The sequence below is a fragment of the Emydura macquarii genome, unplaced genomic scaffold, assembly GCF_026122565.2.
Source record: "Emydura macquarii macquarii isolate MOO-44397 ecotype Brisbane River unplaced genomic scaffold, CSIRO-AGI_Emac_v2 contig_2636, whole genome shotgun sequence".
In the NCBI taxonomy this organism is placed as follows: domain Eukaryota; kingdom Metazoa; phylum Chordata; order Testudines; family Chelidae; genus Emydura; species Emydura macquarii.
This window is the reverse complement of record NW_027132773.1, coordinates 34307637-34328675: the sequence shown is the minus strand read 5'-3', so window position 1 is coordinate 34328675 and position 21039 is coordinate 34307637. Positions and strand designations below refer to the sequence as shown.

At 40.6% G+C, this 21039-nt stretch overlaps 1 protein-coding gene across 1 annotated transcript; it reads left to right on the top strand.

Moving 5' to 3' along the window:
* Nucleotides 1-1361: 1361 nt before the first annotated feature.
* TRMU (tRNA mitochondrial 2-thiouridylase) lies at nucleotides 1362-20029 on the top strand. The gene is made up of 11 exons (XM_067564404.1): nucleotides 1362-1551; nucleotides 3898-4063; nucleotides 5399-5505; nucleotides 5961-6083; nucleotides 10845-11017; nucleotides 12328-12381; nucleotides 12492-12558; nucleotides 14795-14895; nucleotides 16443-16587; nucleotides 16845-16927; nucleotides 17917-20029. The coding sequence occupies exons 1-11, from the start codon at nucleotides 1467-1469 to the stop codon at nucleotides 18070-18072; spliced, it is 1260 nt and encodes a 419-aa protein (XP_067420505.1). The 5' UTR covers nucleotides 1362-1466; the 3' UTR covers nucleotides 18073-20029.
* Nucleotides 20030-21039: the final 1010 nt, after the last annotated feature.

Sequence of the window (21039 nt, the reverse complement as noted above, 5' to 3'; positions counted from 1 at the left end):
AGAATTTCACTCTGACATGGATACATTTATTTTTTGAAAACGAGAAGGGGGCGCTGGTGGAGAAGATAATGGAAGTCCTAGACCATCTACAGCTACACGGAATGAGCCAGCCAAAAAAATAAAGTGGTAAGAAAATATGATGACACATACTTGAAGTTTGGATTCTTCTTTACAATTGGATGAGTATGTTGCCTCAGTGTGTTATAATATAGCTGTTTTATATTTTTATTTACAAGATTTGATTCGTTTCTAACTAGTAGAGAATAGGGTTGGATATTTACTTACACAGCACAGAAATTCAGATTTTACATTAAAAAAAATGTGAAGACAATATCGGATTCAAAGCTGGACAACTATTTTGTTTTAAAATAAATAACACAACGTGTTTTAAACAAATGTGTTAACATTGCTGTGTTGCTTATTGGTCGGTTTTAGACATGGTGGTTTGCCCCTGGGTGAACACCACATTTTGCTCCACATTTTTTTAAAGCGTAGTTTTACTAAAACCATTTGGTTTCAAAAAGCTCGAAGCATTTCTTCGAGTGCACATTGCGTGGGATTTCCATCATCACAACTGTCTCCAGTAAAATGAAAAGGAAACATGGACAGCGCCCATTTACAGTGGTATCATTTAGAGGTATGCAATAATTAAAAGCAGTCGTTTACCTCAAGTGTTACTAGGGGGCCACAGTGCCCATTGCAGCTGCACCGGGTGGGCCTCGGGGGAAAGCTTGGGAACCCCTGAGGGAAAGAAAGCCTTTCAGGGCGTGCTCCCAGCTCCGCTTGAGCCTGAACTCGACCATTCAACGGCTTCTCTGGGGGAAAGGGAACCTCCGACCACCGGACCTGAGCCTTTCTCTGGGGGCTTCTCTTCTGACACCGTGCCTGGGGGGACGGAGGGGGACTCCCTCTCTGCTCCCACAGCACCAAGCTGGCGGAGGGCTGCTGTGCTGCGTCCCGGCTGCTGGCCTTGACTCCGGCCAGATCCAAGCCCTAACAGGGGACTCGCGCGGGAACCACTCCCACAACAAACGCGTTTTTGCAGGGGAGGGAGGCCGCCGCACACGCTGCTACTGGTTCGCAACGGGGGGGCAGCAGCGTCCCCTGCCCTTCTGGATAACCTCCCGGCGGGGCCGGGCCGGGCCGGGCCGGCCGCTGTAAGCCACGCACGGAGCCAGCAGTAGGCGCTGCTGAGTGTCCGCCTGAGCCCGTCCTGCGCGGTGGGGGGCGGCTCTGGGGTAGTGGCAGGGGCAGGGGCAGGGTCGGGACCGCGATCTCCCCCGCCCCCAATCCCGGTGCCACTCGAGGCGAGCCCTGCTGGCCGGCGTCGGTGGGGCAGCTTCACGTAGTTGCCGGCCGCCGGAAGAGGAGGAGTCGGACTGGAGCAGCGCACACACGCGTGGAGACAGGGGCGCCGGTAGGCCGGGCGGGCGAGTGAGCCGAGCCGAGCCGAGCCGGGCCGGAGGATGCTGGCCGCGGGGCGGCACGTGGTGTGCGCGCTCTCCGGCGGAGTAGATAGCGCGGTGGCGGCGTTGCTGCTCCGGCGGAGAGGTGACTGCGGCGGGAGCGCGGGGCCTGCTAGGCCGGCGGCGGTGCCGTGGGGCCCGACCCCCATGAACTGGCGGAGCCGCTGGGCGTTCCAGCCTCGTGCTGCGGGGCTCCGAGTGTTGGGCGCTGGGTAGAAGAGCTGCGGTGCCTGGGCCTGTGACACGGGGAGGGGAGAAGGGCAGGAACAGAGAGATCTGCGACATGATGATCGTTAGATACTAAGGCCATCTGTGTCCTGCTGCTTTTTATAGTTTCACTCTGGGCATTATTCTTTTGGGCATTATTCTTTTCTGCTGACTGGTTGCTTCCTCCTGCCCCATCCCGCACAATCTCTTCACGTCAGCCTCACTTCACCTACATTCCAGAATTCACACTCCATTTTTTTCTCCCACTTCTTCTTTCCTGTATCCCTTACCTCCATGCACCCAAACATACACTTCCTCCCTCTGCTGTGTCTTATTCCCTCCCAGCAAAACTCAGCACCCGAAAACGTTTGTGAAACTAACATGACGTGCAGTTCACTTTGCTGTGTGTTTACTGTTTTGTGCTTTCTAAATGCTACACAATGGGGTCCTGTTTCCAGTTGGGATCCCTTGAGGTTACTACAATATAAATAATTTTGTCTTCTCTGAAAAAAAATTAAAACTTGTAATGATCAAGCATTCAACCTGTTAGTGTCACCTTATGAGTTCTAGAACCAGCTTTTTTAAAAACTTCAAGTTCATATTGGACAGTGAATGGTTGGGGCAAAAAAGGCGTCTGGATATAGAATACTCTGAATAACTAGCGATGGACAGAAAATCAAATTAATAGAATGGCTTTTAAAAATTCTTTTCAGAGTCTATACATAAACAGGAATTACTAATGGGTGCAATGTAAAACAACCCTGGGGTCTTGGCAGGTTTTCTGGGGATGCCAGGTGCTCAAAATATTGGGGTGAAATAATGGTATTTGGAAGAAGTGAAAGAGGCACATGCAGTTTACATCGACCTAATTATGTCCTTGTCTACAGGACAGCCTTCCTCCCACTGGTGTAAGTGCCCCACTACACCGACTTAATAAATCTTATGTCGGTGTAGTTAGGGCGACACTGTCTGTGTAGACACTGCCTTACTTACCTTGGCTGTTGACTGTCTTGTCAAGTTCAAGCCAGGAACCAAGAAATTGACAAGAAAGCTGGCAGAGCCCCACTGGCCCCTGCTGCCTTGGAGAGCTGGGCAGCTGGACCCATGGATGGAGTTGGGTGGGGTTATGCGGGGGCCAATGCCTCCCAAATTTATGATGTTTTTTTTCAACCCCCCTCCGTGTCCTGTCTCTCCAGCAATGGCATACCAAGGGAGGAGGGCCGTGCCCCCAGGTGCTGGCCTGGCTGGGAGGAGGGGCCAGCTGGGCCCTCGGAGGAGGAGCCACCTCTATCCCACTGATATTTCTAGCAGCTGCACTGACCAAGCCCCTCTGCCTCCTTCCCCGACGCTGGGCTCAGTGAAGGAGCTGCGGGTCTGCCTGTCCTCCAGGAATGTCAGCGGGGGTTGGCTCCTCTGAGGAGGGCCCAACTGGTGCCTTCTCCCAAGCCGATGTCCGGGCCCCTTGGTACACCGCTCCCGCCGCCCCCATGAGGGAGAGTGGAGAAGAGCAGAAAATGGGCCTGCAGACCTCCCTCCCCTGCGGGGCGTTGCCGCCAATGGTGGCGGGGCACAAATACATGTAAGGGTCATGCTTTCCCCATGCAATGCCCTAACCTTTCTACCCCTTGTCCCCCCCCAATTAAGTAGTCAAACTCTGCCTATGGCTGGACCCCACTCCTGGCTGGGATCCGGGGTGAGGAGTTTGGGTAGGTGGCTCCCCCTTCCTGCTCCCCAGCAGCCTTGTGAATTTCATGGCTCCCTGAGCCATGAAATTGACAAGGCTGCCCGCTCCTGGTGGGGAGTGGCAAGGGGGGACTGAGAAATCAGGGCAGCTGGACCTGCTGTCAGTGGGGAATGGGGAGGCAAGAAGCCCCCGGGGAGGAGGGCAGCCCATCGGAAGCCTGTGGGTCTCAGCTCCCCACCCTGCCCTTCTTAGGTCAGTGGAAACGCTCTAGGTGAGCACACACACCAGGACCTAAGGAAGGTAGGAAGTCGACCTAATATAGGTTGACTTACCTTTCTAGTGGAGACATACCCTGAGTTTCAGTGTTGTGCTGTCGGTAGCACGGAAGTGTAGTGTGAGACATTGATGAAATGACTTCTTGGCAAGTGTAAGAATACTTAGGATACTGTTGTCCATTTGGGATTTGGAAAATTAAGAGTTTGGGTCTGATCCCTAAAAATGTTTTCAGTATAATGAATAATTTCTTTCCTCTTCCCTGAGGCTACCAAGTGACAGGGGTATTTATGAAGAACTGGGACACTCTGGATGAACAAGGAGTTTGTTCTGCTGACAGAGATTGTGAAGATGCTTATGATGTTTGTCAGAAACTGGATATACCTTTTCATCAGGTTTCCTATGTCAAGGAGTACTGGAATGAAGTGTTCAGGTAGGAACATTTTAGAGACATTGTCTTTAAAAATACAGTTTCTGATAAAGTGTTAGTGTGATATCTTTACATTATTGTGAACGGGTAATGGTAGCAGGCAGAGAATGGCGAAAGACTTATAAGGACAACTTAGAGTTGATACAGTTGTCTATGGAGTCATAAGGCAGGACAGGAATTTCTTAATATGACAGAAAATATTGAAGGCCTTTTAAACCATGAGAATCGCTCAGTTCTTGCCTTTTCTATAGTCTCTGACAAATGTTGGAGAGATTCAGCAGCCACTCTTAGTCCCCTTTCCATTTGTTTTCTGCTTCCCTAAAGAACCTGCTGACTACTTTTTTTTTATTTTTATTTAAAAGAACTCCCACTTACTGACACGAAGGGCACTTGCATAGTTCTGTCTCTTACCCAGCAAGCTTTGCTGCTGCCTACTTTCATAGACTCCCTCTGAGAACTATAACCCTTCAGAATTTCCTTGTTCTGGGTGGAACTGAGACGGGGGGCTATAGTCTTCCTTAAATATCAGTTCATTCTTATAAATAGATTGCCTGTTTGGGCTTGCCCTAATATGACAAAGGAGAAACACACGAGCAGTGCAGGTATGGGTAGACCAGCTGACATAACTGCGGGTATCATCTGTTAAATTTATGGGAAAAAGTAGTAAAGGAAAAGCCATTTTGCTTAGTCTTTGAAAATGTAAAAATGTAAGGGACAGGTCTGAGAGGCTGTTTCAGTTTATGAGTAAAAATAAACTACACTTTTAAAAAAAATACAGGTAAGTATCTTTTAGTTAGCATGTCCTGTTTGAGAGCTGAATCCTGTTCTGTCAATTTCCATTTATTTGAATGGGAATTGAGGATAAGAAGTACCTTGCAGGATCAGGCCCTAAGGTATTTCAGTACACATGCTCATCACCATAGTATTTAAGCGCTATTGTTAATCAGCAACTGTTTTAAGTATTTTGAACATGTAATAAAGCAGGAGGCACTCAGATACTGTGGTGATGACACCACTTTGTCCCAATCTAAAAATATAAATGCTAAGCACTCTTCTTATTTTAAAGTACAAAGATCTTGAAACTTGATTTGAGAAATTCTAGTATGAGTTGAAATATGAAAAACTGTAGTTTAATCCAGTCAGGGAAAATCTTAAATGAGTGCTGTCTTGGTAAAATAAAATTTCAATGAATCCCTCATATATATGCTTCTTGCACAATATATATTTAATATTATTGATAGGCTGTAAGCTCTCAAAATTAATAAGTACTTATCCACACTTGAATAGATTTACATGACATTCATAAATGTTTATCGTCGTCGTATCTTTGTTTTACAGTTACCTTTTAAATGAGTATGAATGCGGAAGAACTCCTAATCCTGACATAATGTGCAACAAGCATATCAAATTCAATTATTTTCTCCGTTATGCTCTGGATAACCTTGGTAAGTTGTCTTCAAGTGTGTTTGTATATACCCTGTACTGTGAAAATGCTAAAGAGGAGCAAACTTTTTTTAAAATCTGGGGCAAGGAGCCTGATCTCATGTGCAAACGCAATTTAAACATCTCTGTAGCCTTATGCCATATTTGTAAAGTATTTCTTTTGTTTTCAGAGATGTAAATACATTTATTTCAGGGAACACTCTGTTTTGTGAAGAGAAGTTTAAAATTTGCATTTGAACATGCTCCTTGAAGCACAAAATAAATGGAAGTGTGATACATCAGGAAATATGATTTCCTATTAAATATTGGGGCTGTGTTAAGATTAGGACAGCACTGATTAGTATGTAAAGCTTCTCAGATGTCATTTATCTAATTTTTGTTCCTATAATCATTTGTGTTTCTCTGAATATTGTGAAGTTCAAGTGTGATGATTTTTTTTTTTTAAACTTTGGTATAGGAGCGGATGCAATTGCAACTGGGCATTATGCAAGGACCTCACTGGAAGATGAAGAAGTTTTCCAACAGAAACATATTAAAAGACCACAAGGGCTTTTCAGAAACCGATTTGAAGTTAGAAATGGTAAGTAGTTAATATGCCTCTTATACAGTCTTATTAAAAGCAACATGACCTCCTCGGCTTATGTCTCTTAAAGAACTTATCTTCTTAAGAAGAAATTTCCCTAATCACAGTTATAGTTATAAACATTAAAGAAACTAGATTCATTTTAAGGCCTTAAGCTTAAAATATTTTCTTACACAGTATTGCATTGCTCCTTTGGCATTAGGTCATGGTGTTGCAGCGGTCCTTGCATCCAGTGTCCCCTGTAATAGCCTGTTTCTGTCCACACTTACCCCACCAGCTACATTTAATCTAATCTGGATCCCTTCCAGGATAATAAAAGTCCAGCTAAAAGTCCAGACATCCCAAACAACTCCTCTTGGGCTACTCCTCAACCCATCCTCTGGGTTCAGTTTTCAGCCCCACCCTGGGCTCAATGGTCCTTGTGTTGGAGCTTCTGTGCACTTTGTTTGTGGCAGGTAGGGGAATGCAGATCCACCTTCTGCTTTGAGTTCCAACCAAAGGACCCGATGTTAAGCAGCTGGGTCTGTGCCTTTAGACCTGCTGTTGTTTTTCTGGGCCACTTCTTACATTCAAGCCCCTTTTGCTGTAGGCTATTGTTATTACATCTTCTCTGGTTTCCAGGCCTCTCCGGCTTCTTCCCAGATCATCCGAGCTCTTTGTTCCTTTCTTGGAATGCTGACCCCAGGATTGCTTCCCTGGGTGTTACTCCTTTTTCAAGAGCCCATCACAGTGTCTAAATCCATCCCTGTCTCCTTTTTCACCATGTCTTTGCCAGACCCTTCCCCAAGAGAGAAGGATCTCCCTACCTCCTGTCTCCTGGTCCTCCTTTTTCTGAAAGCATTCTCCTCTCTGAGTAGTCTCCCCTAACCCTTTCACATCTGGAGTCACTAATGGTAATTAATCCATCAGATCAGGATCAGAAGGGGGGTACCTGCTACATCGCTAGCAGGGCTGACCCCGACTCTTCTTAAAGCACCAGCCAGTCCGTGACAGTTAGTTACAATAATAAATGCATACCAAGGTGCCATGGCAGGTGAATTCTTGACATTATTAAGCTTCAGTAGTCAAACTTCCTGTTTTACTGCTTTTTTTAAAGATCAAAACAAATTCCTTTTTTTCTTAAGAACAGAAGTCTAGATCCTGTGAAAAATATTTGCTCCCTGGCCGTCAGTGTAGCTGGGTTGATTTACATCATCTGACTATTTGACCCAGAATCTTTTAAGTAATTCTGTTAAATCTTGGTCCCATTTTCTTCAGATATTAGAAGTTATGGGATTTGTAGACTTCTAAGAGAAGAGTAATCCTGGCTGTCAGTATAGGCCATTAAGGATTCTTGTTCTTATAAAATGAGAGATGGAGAACAGAAGTTCCTGATCTAATTTCTCTGTACTGTTAATTATTTTATATACTTTTTTTTTATGTCCCCTCTTATTTGACTCCTTATTCATCTGTGGTAAAGACTCTCTCTTTGTATGAGAGTTTTTCCTATGCTCTTCTTTATTCTTGTTGCTCTTCTTCTTTGAACATCCTCTTTCTTTTTGAGAAATGTGTTATACTGTATATTTGTTTCTGAATCGACTAGGAATAGTCTTCTCTCAACTAAAGTCAAGATAAGTGATTCTGGATATCTAATCCACTGTAAGCCACGTAAGACTTCAAGTATGAGTACTATCGCTTGCAACTTTAGAGTTCAGAACCTGTCTCTCAGAAATAAATTATGGTCATTAAATTTCCCTCCCTGTAGTGATAGGAAATCATTTATAATATTCTATAACATGACCAAGGTCTGGTCTAAAATCTGATTTTTTTTCAATGGAAAATTGGGTTTCCAACTAAATGAAATTTTTAGCAAAAACTGTCTCTTTCCTGTGGAAAATACAAAAGTTCCATTGAAAAACTGAATATCTCAAAAATGAAGTTTTTATCCAAAAGAAATTTTTTTTTCTGCTGAAAATCAAAAATTTTGATTCAGAAATGCTGCTGTAGTGCCTTCTGCCTCCATTCTCCTCTATAGTCCTGGCTACTCAGACAAACTAAAGCTTCACTGATGCACCACAGCGATGGGACTTCCATGATGCACTGTGGCATCTCAGCAGGAAAGGAGATGGTGTTCCATAATGATGTTTATTATTATTTATTATTAATTATTTGTATTACTGTAGCACTTAGGAACCCTAGTCATGGACCAGGACCTCACTGGGTGAGAGGTTGTATAAAAACAGAACAAAAAGATGATCTCTGCCCCAAAGAGCTTAAAGTCTAAGTATAAGATGAGACAACAGATGGGTATGGACAGATGGAGGTGTACAAGGAAACAAGAAGACAATAGTGGTCAATATGATAGGCAGTGGGTCTCAACACACCAGCAGCGTAAGTGTTGTCAAGTTTTTTGTAGCCATCATACCAAATTTTAAGAAGAATGACGAGGTAGCTTTGGGGATGTTGGTGAAGATACAGGATAAGAGAAAGTATGAAGATGCTTGTTTAAAAATTTAACAAGTGTATGATGAAGGCTGACATCATGGACCAGTTGGACATGGGAATCAACGTCTCAATAGGAAATGAGAGATAAGCAGAGCCGTGAAGGACCTTGAAGGTGAAGACAAGTAGCTTATGTTTGATGCCATAGGGAAAGATGAGTCCGTGGAGGAATGCAGAGAGAAAGGTAATGTGGTGAAAGTGACCAGATAAGAAAATTGTGTTTGCAGCAGCTTTCTAAATGTCTGTGAATGGAACATGATTGTATTTGTCAAGGCTGGAAAAAAGGACGTTGCAGTAATCAAGACATGACATAAGGAGAGCCTGGATGAGTTTTAGCTGTGTGGATAGATTCTTATATTCCAAGGCCAGACAATATCATTGTGATCATCTAGTCTGACCTCCTGTAAAACGCAGGCCATAGAAATTCCTCAAAATAATTCCTAGTTCACATCTTTTGGAAAAACATCCAATCTTGATTTAAAAACTGCCAATGATGGAGAATCCACCACAACCCTTGGGAAATTGTTCCAAATGGTTAATTGCTCTCACTGTTAAAAATGTACACCTTGTTTCCAGTCTGAATTTGTCTAGCTTCAGTTCACAGCAATTGGATTGTGTTACTTTTCTCTGTGAGATTAAAGAGCCCATTATCGAATATTTGTGTCCCATGTAGGTACTTATAGACTAGAAGAAAGCACTTCTGGAGTAGACAGGAAAATCTAAGTTATCAGTATACAGATGGTAATTTTATTTGTGTCCGCAGGTGAGATTACTCAGCGGTAGGTGCAGAGGGAGAAGATGAGGAGACCAAGGATAAAGTCCTGTGGAACCCCCCCACAGTTGGAGGCAGGATAAGAAGGATCTTCTGCAGGACACTCTTGAGGAGTGATTAAAGATGAAGGAGGAGAATCAGGAAAGGAGGGAGTCACAGAAGCCAAGGGGGAACTAGATTTCAAGAAGAGGAGCATGGTTGACGGCATCAAAGGCAGCTGACAGGTCGAGGAGCATGAGGTTGCAGTACTGGTTCTGAGATTTGGCTAGTAAGAGATCATTAGAGACTTTGGCACAAGTGTATTCGGTGGAGTGCAAGCGGTAGAAGCTGGGAGATACAGTCCAGTCAGGGTGTCTTTCCCATAGAGGTAAATGGGGCCAGAAGGAACCCAAACTACAGCTCACATGATGCACCATGTTGGCATTTCTGAATTGAAAGTTTTCAGCTGAAAGCTTTTGGGTTTTGATTTTTTTGCTGGAAAGCTAACATTTTCCAGGAGAGGGAGAAACCCTACTTTCCAACAGCTCTGTTTGGTGACACCTCTTAACTATTTATCACCATGAGAGTAGCATTATAGGTTGTCTTTCCAGACCTATTGTGGAGACTCTATTACTAGATGTCACTAACCTGTATCTCAAAACCATTTCTCAGTCATTTGAAACAAAAAGGCATATTGATGCGTTAGCCATGAAATTCCAGAGCTATGATGGAGACTAGTTCTTCTAAGTGGACAGAATGTGACTGAAAATTACATATATAAACAAAATAGGATCAAGTCATCTGGGCTGTTGGGAGGCTAAAACTCTATAGATCATTTGTATAAACAAGTCAAATTCTGTTCTGTGATACTGCTATAAGTCTGGAATGACTCCAGTGATGCTAATGTAGTTCTACATCATTGTGACTTTGAGCAGATTTGGCCTACCATTTTTTTTTGAAGATCAAGATACAACATTGTTAGCTAATATTACTTGTCTCTACATTTACAAACTAATTTTTTTTTCCAAATATTAATTTGTTATTGCTTTCTTACCAGGAAAATTCACAATGATGTAAAAGAAACAGAGGTTCAGCAAAATACAAAATCAAAATCTGTGTAGCTCTTTTAAAGAAAAACATGAAAATATTCCAAAACCTTTGGAAAATATTGTATCATTTTATTAAAATGTTTAAGACCATAATAAACAGGTAAAACCAAATATTTGGAATGTTGGGTGTCATGAATCAAAATGTCATTTTACACAGATGTTCATGTTAGTTTGAGTATCAGTTTTAGCCCTCATTTCTTTATGTAAAATTGAACAAGAGATATTAGGAAATGGAGCAATGTCTAGGTTGTAAAAAGTACCCCAAATGTTTTCTGTTGAGTGCAGTGATGAAACTTGCTAAGATGTGTTTATTGTAGAAGTTCTTATTTTAGGCAGAGTTTTAACTAAACTTGTATGTAAATAGTAGGAGTTAAGTTATGTAACATTGAAACATCTTGTGCGTTCTGCACCTTGCAGCTGTAAAACTCCTTCAAGGAGCTGACCACTTGAAAGACCAGACCTTCTTCCTCAGTCAGATTTCACAAGATGCTTTGAGGAGAACAATTTTTCCTTTAGGAGGATTGACAAAAGATTTTGTAAAGAAGATAGCAGCAGAACATGGCTTTCATCGTGTGCTGAAGAGAAAAGAGGCATGGTAACACTTATTAAACTTTTGATTTATATTTATCTCTAAACCCTTCTTTTTCTGATTATATGGTATTATAAACAATACTTGCTAGGTAAACAGTAACAATAGTCATAGTTTTTTAAATTACATTGCATCAAATGAATTGCGTCAAGTTATTTCTGAGTAACAGTATAGAATATATTTGGATGGTAAATTGAGTTTTCTATAGTTTCGGCAGTTGTCTACCTGTCTAAAAGTACTGCTAACTGTGTTTGTTTCGCGTGGCCATTTTAATGCTTTTTTAAAAATTATTTAAAAAAAGTTCTTCTACCATTGTAGCTCTGAGGAACTGAGGTGATGGATGTGGCCTGCAGGAGCAGTCACCCTTTAAAGTGTATTTCCAACCAGCCAGTGATTTGTATTTCACCATTTCTCAGTATCTCTAACATTGTGTTGCGGGATGCATTGGTCCAGATTGGTATTAGATTATTTTTTCCTAGGTCACTTTTTCACAAGGCTAGTTCTGTTTCCATAGCTAAGGAACTAAATATGGTGTGATCTTTTGGAGTATGAATTTAAGCAGCTGCTGTGTTCCTGATATGTTCCTCCTTGCTTAGTGCTTGCATTCCTCTCATGGCAAGCTGTTTTTTACTGCACAGTTGTCTAAGGAATGTATTATAGGGTTTTAAAGTAAAGTGGTTTCATGAAGACAGAATTATTATTTTCATGAAGGGATTTTCAGGATAAGGCCCAGATCTGCAGAGGTGCTGAGGCATAGCAATGATAAGCGCTGAAATCATTTTCCACCCTGGCCAGCAAAATAGCCAGGGGCTTCTCCTGCCTACAGGGTTAGGCAGCAGCTGAGCAGGAGATTGTGGATCAGAGTGGAGTGTAAAAACTGGTACTTCTCTGAGGTTTAGGTGCCTAAGTACCTTTGTGGATCTAGGCCCCAGTGACTTTTCTTTGTGTTAGTATTGTATGGTAAGGTGAACAACAGATCGCTTTTTTTAAAATATTCATGCAACAGAGTCATCAAAATGTGTTCATGTCTTTATTGAGTAACCATTTGCTCTTATTGTCACCTATGTTTTTCTCCTCTTTCCTGTGCTTATGGCTTTCACATGTATTGAGTTTACAGTAGTTTGTGTGCTCTTTGAAGCAGGAATTTTTATACTCATTTTGTGAGGCACCTAGCATATTTCCAGGTGGATGGGGAGGGCATCCTTGCTGTACTGATCATGAATGTTTTGACATGAGGATTTTCATATGATTCATTCTGCTTTTATATAGTGTTTATAGTATGCATTCATTTTATTCTTTTTTTCTTTTTAGAGTATGGGAATCTGTTTCATTGGTAAAAGAAATTTTGAAAACTTCATTCTTGAGGCAAGTAACATTAGATCTGGGGAATCTATAAATTTGTGTTCTCATTTTCCTTGAATTTGTAACGTGACCTGGGAAAAAATCTTTTACACAACTGTGTTTCTTTTTTGTAGTATTTAGAACCTCATCCAGGTAACTTTGTTTCCATTGAAGATAACAAGGTGATAGGAACACACAAAGGTAAGCAACTGCCTCTCCTATCTAATCTAACAGTATTCTTATCAGCAAGTTAAAGAAATATGGGTTGGATGAATGGACTATAAAATGGATAGAGAACTGGCTAGAGCATAGGGCTCAACGAGTAGTGATCAATGGCTCCATGTCTAGCTGGCAACCGGTCACAAGTGGAGTGCCCCAGAGGTCGGTTCTGGGGCCAGTTTTGTTCAACATCTTTATTAATGATCTGGAGGATGGGGTAGATTGCACCCTCAGCAAGTTTGCGGACGACACTAAGCTGGGGGGAGTGGTAGATACCCTGCAAGGTAGGGATAGGATACAGAAGGACCTAAACAAACTGGAGGATTGGGCCAAAAGAAATCTAATGAGGTTCAACAAAGATAAGTGCAGAGTCCTCCACTTAGGAAGGAAGAATCCCATGCACAGCTATAGACTGGGGACCGACGAGCTGGGCAGCAGCTCTGCAGAAAAGGACCTGGGGGTAACAGTGGATAAAAAGCTGGATATGAGTCAGCAGTGTACCCTGGTTGTCAAAAAGGCTAATAGCATACTGGGCTGCATTAGGAGGGGCATTGCCAGCAGGTCACGGGAAGTGATTATTCCCCTCTATTCGGCATTGGTGAGGCCGCATTTAGAATATTGTGTCCAGTTTTGAGCCCCCCACTACAAAAAGGATGTGGACAAGCTGGAGAGAGTGCAGCGGAGGGCAACAAAAATGATTAGGGGCTGGAGCACAGGACTTATGAGGAGAGGCTGAGGGAACTGGGCTTGTTTAGTCTGCAAAAGAGAAGAGTGAGGGGGGATTTGATAGCGGCCTTTAACTACCTGAAAGGGGCTTCCAGGGAGGATGGGGCTAGGCTGTTCTCGGTGGTGGCAGATGACAGAACAAGGAGCAACGGTCTCAAGTTGCAGAGCGAGGGATCTAGGTTGGACATTAGGAAAAAGTTTTTTACTAGGAGGGTGGTGAAGCACTGGAATGGGTTACCTAGGGAGGTGGTGGAATCTCCATCCTTAGAGGTTTTTAAGCTGAGGCTTGACAAAGCCCTGGATGGAATGATATAGCTGAGGTTAGTCCTGCTTTGAGCAGGGGGTTGGACTAGATGACCTCCTGAGGTCCCTTCCAACTCTAATATTCTATGATTCTATGACTCTATGATTTTAAATAAATCACTTTGTAATATACAACAGTGCTATTTTATTTGGAAAAAACTAGTTCTCTAAAATTCCAAAGATCTATAATCTTATTATATTTTGGTATGCCTAATGAATCATAGAAGATCCATTAACCCAGTAACTATGGTTTTGATCTGTCACTAGTTTTTCTAGAAGCTCAATATTGCATATCCAGAAATTTTAAATTCCTTTAAAAATAATTAATACAGGTTGTGATGAACAACTGGATTTTTGGGGGCAGTTACAGAAAAACAGCACCAAATATACACAGGTTCACCCCTCCCTTCCTCTCTGTGCACATCTGCAAGTTGCCTCTTCAGTTTCAGCTTCTATTACAGATAAACACTCTTCCAAGACCTGCAAAAGAGCCTCCATCCTAGGCTACGTCTTCACTGATGGCGGCAAATTCGCCACCGTCAGATCGATTTCTCTGGATTGACTGAGCGGGCAGTGAAGACCCACTCAGTCGATCCAGAAATCCACATATTAAGACCACCTTCTCAAGTGGCGTAGCGCTGCGTCGACAGGAACGTGATTCCCGTCGGCACAGTGCAGTGAAGATGGCGCGCAGAACATAAGCAGAGAAGTTGACGAGAGTTATGCAAGTTTTTTGCGTAGCTTGCTTAACTCCGGTCGACTGCTGCCAAGTCTCGGAAGTAAGTGTAGACAAGCCCTAAGATCCCCAGGCCAATGCATGAAAATTTGATGTCATGTTAGTGCATGAAATAGGAAGTGAAACAGACTCATTTAAAACTGTGAAACTGACGACACATTTATCAAATGCACAAATTAAACAAACTGAAATACTGATGTTTTTCCTCTAATCTATTTCAATTATAGTAGTCTTTGGGATATTTGTAGCAACAGTAGGTACAGACCTTTTAGATAAAAACTTTTTCAAGTTTATGGTGTTTCTTTAATTTTCAAGATATAAAAAAATTAGACACTGTTTTTGCTCAGTGTTATAGTTACACTTTTGGAGAGATTTGCATATTTGAAATAATTTGATTTCTGAAACTGAAGAGTGAAGGAATGTTACCAGTGTTAAATTTTCATATTTCTTTAGGTTGGTTCCTATATACGATAGGCCAGAGGGCTAAGCTAACAGGCCTCAATAAAGCTTGGTTTGTTGTTGAAAAAGATGCAACCTTAGGAAATATCTTTGTGGTAAGTTATTTACATTGATGCTTTGTGTGATTAATTCAGGTATTGCATGATTCTTGCTGAAAATAATGTGATTCTAATCTACGTAGAAGTCTTGGCTTTTCCTTTTAAATGAGAAACAAAAGCTGCCAACTGATACAACATTAGCAGGTTTCATACGTCCTATCCAAAAGATTGGCTTCTGATTAATAGAAAGTTGTTTAAGATTTTAGTATGAAGTACGTTCCAAACTATTGATGATCAACCTCCAATGTACTACTCCAAAACACAGGTGGTTTTTCATATAGCCATTGTGGTACAATATCTAAAACATTTCATTTATTATATTGGCATTTTTGGCCACTTGGTTTTGCTAGAAAATGAAGTAATGAACACTACAGTTTCATCTCTCTGTGAAAACAGACGAGATATAGCACCCTAAGGAATTTTTGCCTTACTGACAAGACAGTATGTCACATTCTCCACCATTCTGAAGCACCCTAACATCACTGTTTTGTGCAGCTCTCACAGTTGGCTTTCTGATTGGCTAGTGATATTATTTTTCTTTCTCTGTATGGTTTCATTATAGCAGATGTGCTTTCTTAAGAAAGCACTATAAACCAAAAAGGGGATGAGAAGGAGAGAAACGAGCATAAGAGAATTATTTCATGTCCTAGAGACTCTGATGTAAGAACCTCCTCTTGGTTGCAGCTTGGATGCCAGATTACTCAGCTTTGTGGTGTTCTCCCTTATGCCACTGGCAGAATGACAAAATAATAGTTTTGAGAAACACCTCCAGTGACATGTGTTTGTAAATCTTTATGCTTTACCAACTTCTCAAAAATTCCTTCCAGAGGCAGTGTGTCACATGAACTTGCATTTATCTTCCATCACTCAATTTAATCAATAGAATAGCATATGTCAGATGTGATGGATATGTGAGATCTCATTGAAGCACCTGGCATTGGCCACTGTCGGAAGACAGGATACTGGGCTAGATGGACCATTGGTCTGACCCCGTATGGCTGTTCTTACGATGTGACAAGTGAGGGTAAATCAGTAGAGTGGGGAATGGGTGAATAGGGAAAAGGGCACAACAACAGATCAGGTTTCCTCATTATAGGATGTGTATATCCTGATCTCCCGTTCCTTTTTTTAAAATATTGATTTGTTTTTTAATGGATATCAAGGAAGAAGTGAACCTTAGAGAGGCATTTTGGCGAAAAAAAAGATAGTGAACTTGTAGAATCAAGATGAGGACAATACTGCATATAGATCAACATGGAAAAAGGCCTGGGGAGGATTGTGGGAGAAGTGCACAAATGACCTGGCATAACTGTGGGGGTGGAGGAAATATGGTGCTGAATAATAAGTCAGACTGGCTATGGCATATTTTTTTCATTAAAGGCTTAAGGAAACTGGTTAGAATCTAACATCTTTGTGCTTTACTAGTGCATTAGCTTTTATTTTGATATACCTTGGTGCTTTTCTGAAGTCTATGTATTCGTTCACAACAGTTATGTGATATCTGGCATAAACATTGGTATTAAACAAAAATGTTGTACTTTAAGGCACCATCTACAGATCACCCTGCACTGTATAGAGATCTGATGCGGACAAACCGTGTGCACTGGATTGCAGAGGAACCTCCTGCAGAGCTAATTAGGGACAAAATGATGGAGTGTAATTTCAGATTTCAGCATCAGATGGCACTAGGTGATCAAACTTTTGTACATTTAATCTATTTAAATTCTGATATGGTGATAGATTGAAATAGTGTCTAATATAATTTTTAACAAGTAGATAAAATGTTCATGCTAATGATGCTTTTCTATTTTTGTAAAGACTTAAAAAGAAATTATTTTTGGAGACATCTTGACTCATTAGACTTGTTTAAGCCAGTGAAAAAGCAGATAATTTGTTTGTGAATATACGAGTGAGCTAGCTGACTGTATAACAACTTTCTCTTTCAGTGCCTTGCATGTTAACTCTAAACCAAGATGGGACAGTGTGGGTGACACTAGTCAAGCCAATAAGAGCTCTTACACCAGGGCAAGTAAGTGTTGCCAGAATTGGTTCTCTTAATTTCTATTTAGTAACATCCTGTGTTTTATTAACTGCATAATATCAATTAGAAGAACTTCAGAAAGTTCATCCATCCAGTTTTACAGAACTGTTGTTTCAGGCTAACTAAGACATCACTTAGTTATTATACTAACATTCAGAAAGTTTTCTCCATAAACCAAAGTGCAAGAAACTTGATTTGGAAACTTTGGGCCTATCTAATGCCCATTGCAATACATGTAAAGATTCCCATGGACATTAGTGGACTTGGGTTCAGGCCCTGTTTGCAGAAACTGAATCACTCATGGTCTAAATAGATACATGAATTAATCCAGGAGTTTGGTTAATAATTTGCTTATTAGAAACTTTGTGATACTGACTTTTGTACTTAATATTTGACTAGTATAAACCGATTGATTTTTTTGTCTGTCCAGAAGATTATCTGGTTCTGACAGATTCAAATGTCCCAGCATAAAAGTGAAAAGAGGAATTACATATTGGTAGATAACATAACAGCCTTTCACATTTACAGATTCAAAAGAGTTCAGTGCCATACTAGACTGTATAACTCAGTCCTTTCAAGAGGCTCCTGTGAAAACGATACACTCTAATTATGTGACTATCACCCCTTATTGAAAAGCTTTTCAAACAAAAAGTGCTGCTTTAGTAACTAAAGGGAGATTCCCTTATCAAGAAAAATAATTAAAATAACTGTCTTACCACCAGTTTCTCATGTAATCTTGTAAAATTTCATGATGGAATTACCATTGTTTTATATTTATTTACACTCACATGAGCCAACAATTCTATCCATTTGTTCCTTCTCTTCACACTCCCATTTTATGTAATGTGGTCAGAGCAAACTCAAGGGAATAAATTTAATACTGCCTTCTATATTCAGGGAGATCTTCCTTCTTTTCTGTCAGTCTCTCAGCATGTACTTTGCAAGTGCTCTAAAATTGTGCTGTATTTGTCTTCTAGTTTGCTGTGTTCTACAAGGGTGACGAGTGTCTTGGCAGTGGAAAAATCATGAGGTTGGGCCCATCATTGTATACCTTACAACAGGGCAAAAGCAGAGAGCAGGATTCGAGGCATGTGTTAGAAGAGGAGATCAAGAAGTTAGAACCGGCAACGTAACTCATGCATTTTTCTTGATTGAAAGACTTTTGGGAAATTGGAGCCTTAGTGAGCAATAACACACACACACATTTTCTTTGATGAGCTATAACTTTCAAAGGGTGAATTAAGACAGTCCTGTCATAGTATTTGACTGATGGTACCTGAGGGGGTTTTGAACAAAAACCAGTTTTGGTATGGTTTCATTGAAACAGGTCAGTAAGATACTTCAAACAAGTAACAGAAATGACAGTATACAAAAAGGCGAGCGTGACTGGATATGAGACATGCTGGCATTTTCAAGCTCAACACTTTCTTGTTTTCAAAGTGGGGATGACTGTAAACCAAGTATTTAATGTCAGAGTCTTTTTAATATAAATACACTGTTATGTATTACTTGGTTCTAGAAATTTATGAAAGTCTCTATGGCTTGAAAAAGCTGATTTTCCCTTTGTTTCTTGTGCTGTGATATCAGCTTTTTGGTAGAGAACTCATTGTTAGTGAATTTACAGTATGTAATAAAACTGTTAATTTCCTAAAATTGGTCTATAACAGCAGCAGGATTTCAAATTATTTTAATTTAAAAAAATGCCTGAAACCCTTAATCTCTCTTTTAGACACAACTGAAAATATTTTTAAATGGAATCTGTCTTTAAGTAAAATGTGTGTGTGATTTATGTTACATTTATTTGGGAGAAAGATGTGTTATGTCTTTTACATTCAGGTTCAGCACTTTGCATGAAGAGTGAGCAACAGATATTTATTTTTCACTTGCAGTAAATTTTACAACATTTATTTTACACTTGTTTGAATCTTATGCTGCAAGTATTTATGGTTTAAGATTTTACCATAATTCAGGTTTTGAAATCTAGAGATTTGAAAGTAAATGTGTTGATACATCTAGCAATTTCTTATAAAGCTGAGTAATTGTATGCCATTTTACTGTAGTTTGAGTAATTTTGTAAATTAATCAGGGCAGGAACTGTGAATTCTGTTTCCCACTCCTTGGAGCACTGTGAGTACATTGCCAGTGTGTAAATAAAACAAATAATGAAATTTGTTAATAAAAAACAAAAAAAACCTCCTAAGACTTTTGATCCATTGATTTGGAGCAAGCCACTATCCTGAAGACCTCCTCAGATGTCTATATAGCTCCTTTATTACAATGAGTCTTAACAAAAGCCAAGTTCTATAGTTAACATTACTGTATAAATTAACTATTATTAACACACAGCTGCACTGAAGTAAGACTTTTCAAATGACTGTAGAAGTCTGATGGGTGTAGAATTCTTTCTTTATCTAGTTGAGAGTTTAGAAAGCTGTACCACAAATAGATTCTTTCGTCAAATGTAAAAGTAAATTACATGTAACCATGTTGTTCCCCCCTCCCACTCCTCCCTTTCTATACCCTGATTGCCAGTTTAAGAGCTGTTGTTCTCTGCTCAGAGTAACAAAGGAAAATAAAGTTCTATCTTTTTCTCCAAAGAGGGGAGATGAATGAACAGAAAACTTTCCTTGCTAACTGCTACTTCCTGGTCTGTGGCTTTGCTAAGGACACTTGTGCTTAGGTGAACTGTATGAAGTAAACAAATTGCCCTTCCAGTAAGAAATCTGCACCACTTGTCAGATATATCAGTTGTCCCAGTTTGGGGGAAAGGGGATGGACCAAAAATACAGCTGCTTATAATGGGTGTTTAAGACACATCAGGATAAGTTCAATGATGAAAAGTGTTTTTCCTTGGATCTCCAGATGGATAAGAATTTTACTATAAGGTTTGCTTTTGACTTTGTGGCTGTGTTGTTCACCCTTACATCTGTTAATTTCTATTATTTTGGTAATGTTATTCTGGTAATGGATCCAGGTAATGACTTTTATGATTTTTCTGCATCTTAACCCCTTCATTCCTGAAATCTTAACTCTTCAAAATACGGAACTACTAATAAGGGTCTAATAGTCCACATTTTTCTAATTTGATTTATCCAGTATATATAAAATATGTAATAAAATCTATTTTTTATTAATGGTTTGTGTTGTACTAGTGTGATTTACTACTGCTTCATCGGGAAACGCCTTGGCTTCATTTGTTCTGGGTCACATGTGTTTGGTATTTTATACTTGGGCAGTAGAAAATACTTAACCTGAAGAGGACAAGTGGAAAGAATTCAGGTGGAAGGGGGATATTCATTTCCATTTAAAAATAACTATCCTTTATATCTTCTTGGAATGTCTCTCAAGATGTCCTTTCTCCACTAATGAAACTACTTATTTGGGTTCCATTTTTATTTGGTGAGCATGTACTATAAATCAGTTGCAGAAAATACAGTGGTTTTGATTGAAGGTCATTCTAATTACCATAGCTCTATCTTCAGGTGTTTGCTCCTTCAGTGTTACTTTTTATTACTGGTGGTTTAGGAAAGTTGTTTTTTCTTGCTGAGTTATTCTCTTTTGGGCCAGAGAGAGAAAAGGAGTGACTGTGGTCCAGTGGTTAGGTTACCCATCTGGGATTTGGGAACCTCCAGCTCTAGTCACATACACGTTATTTATCCAGAGTGCAACAACTTCAACAGGAGAGATTGAGGGATTGAGGGAGCACAATTTTAGAATAACTCCTGCATGTGACTTAGGCAGCCAAGTGTCTGTCTATCCCTGGTTCATGAATTGCACCTGGATGCCTAGAAGGAGGCAGCATTGTGCATGTTCAGAGGTAGGAACATAGGTGCCGAGGGAAATTTTACTCTGAAAACTTAAGCATTGAATGAGTTTAGATGCCTTCAGGATTACAGTGGCGTCAAAACTGGGACTTAGGTGCCCAAGTATCTTTGTGGACCCCACCCGTAGTTTTTACAAGTAACAGTATCAAGGATAATGAACCAGTTCTGCCAAACATGGTTTAATTGGCTGTCACTTGTATCATAAAGTTGTCAAAATATGTCTTGCACCAGTTCTTTAGGAAAACATATCCATCTAATGTGCCACAGTCATGTTTT

Coding starts and splice junctions, on each gene's coding strand:
- TRMU (XM_067564404.1), top strand. CDS start 1,467: ATGCTGGCCGCGGGGCGGCACGTGGTGTGCGCGCTCTCCGGCGGAGTA. Junction 1,552..3,897: donor GTTGCTGCTCCGGCGGAGAG/GTGACTGCGGCG, acceptor CTCTTCCCTGAG/GCTACCAAGTGACAGGGGTA. Junction 12,382..12,491: donor TTGAAAACTTCATTCTTGAG/GCAAGTAACATT, acceptor TCTTTTTTGTAG/TATTTAGAACCTCATCCAGG.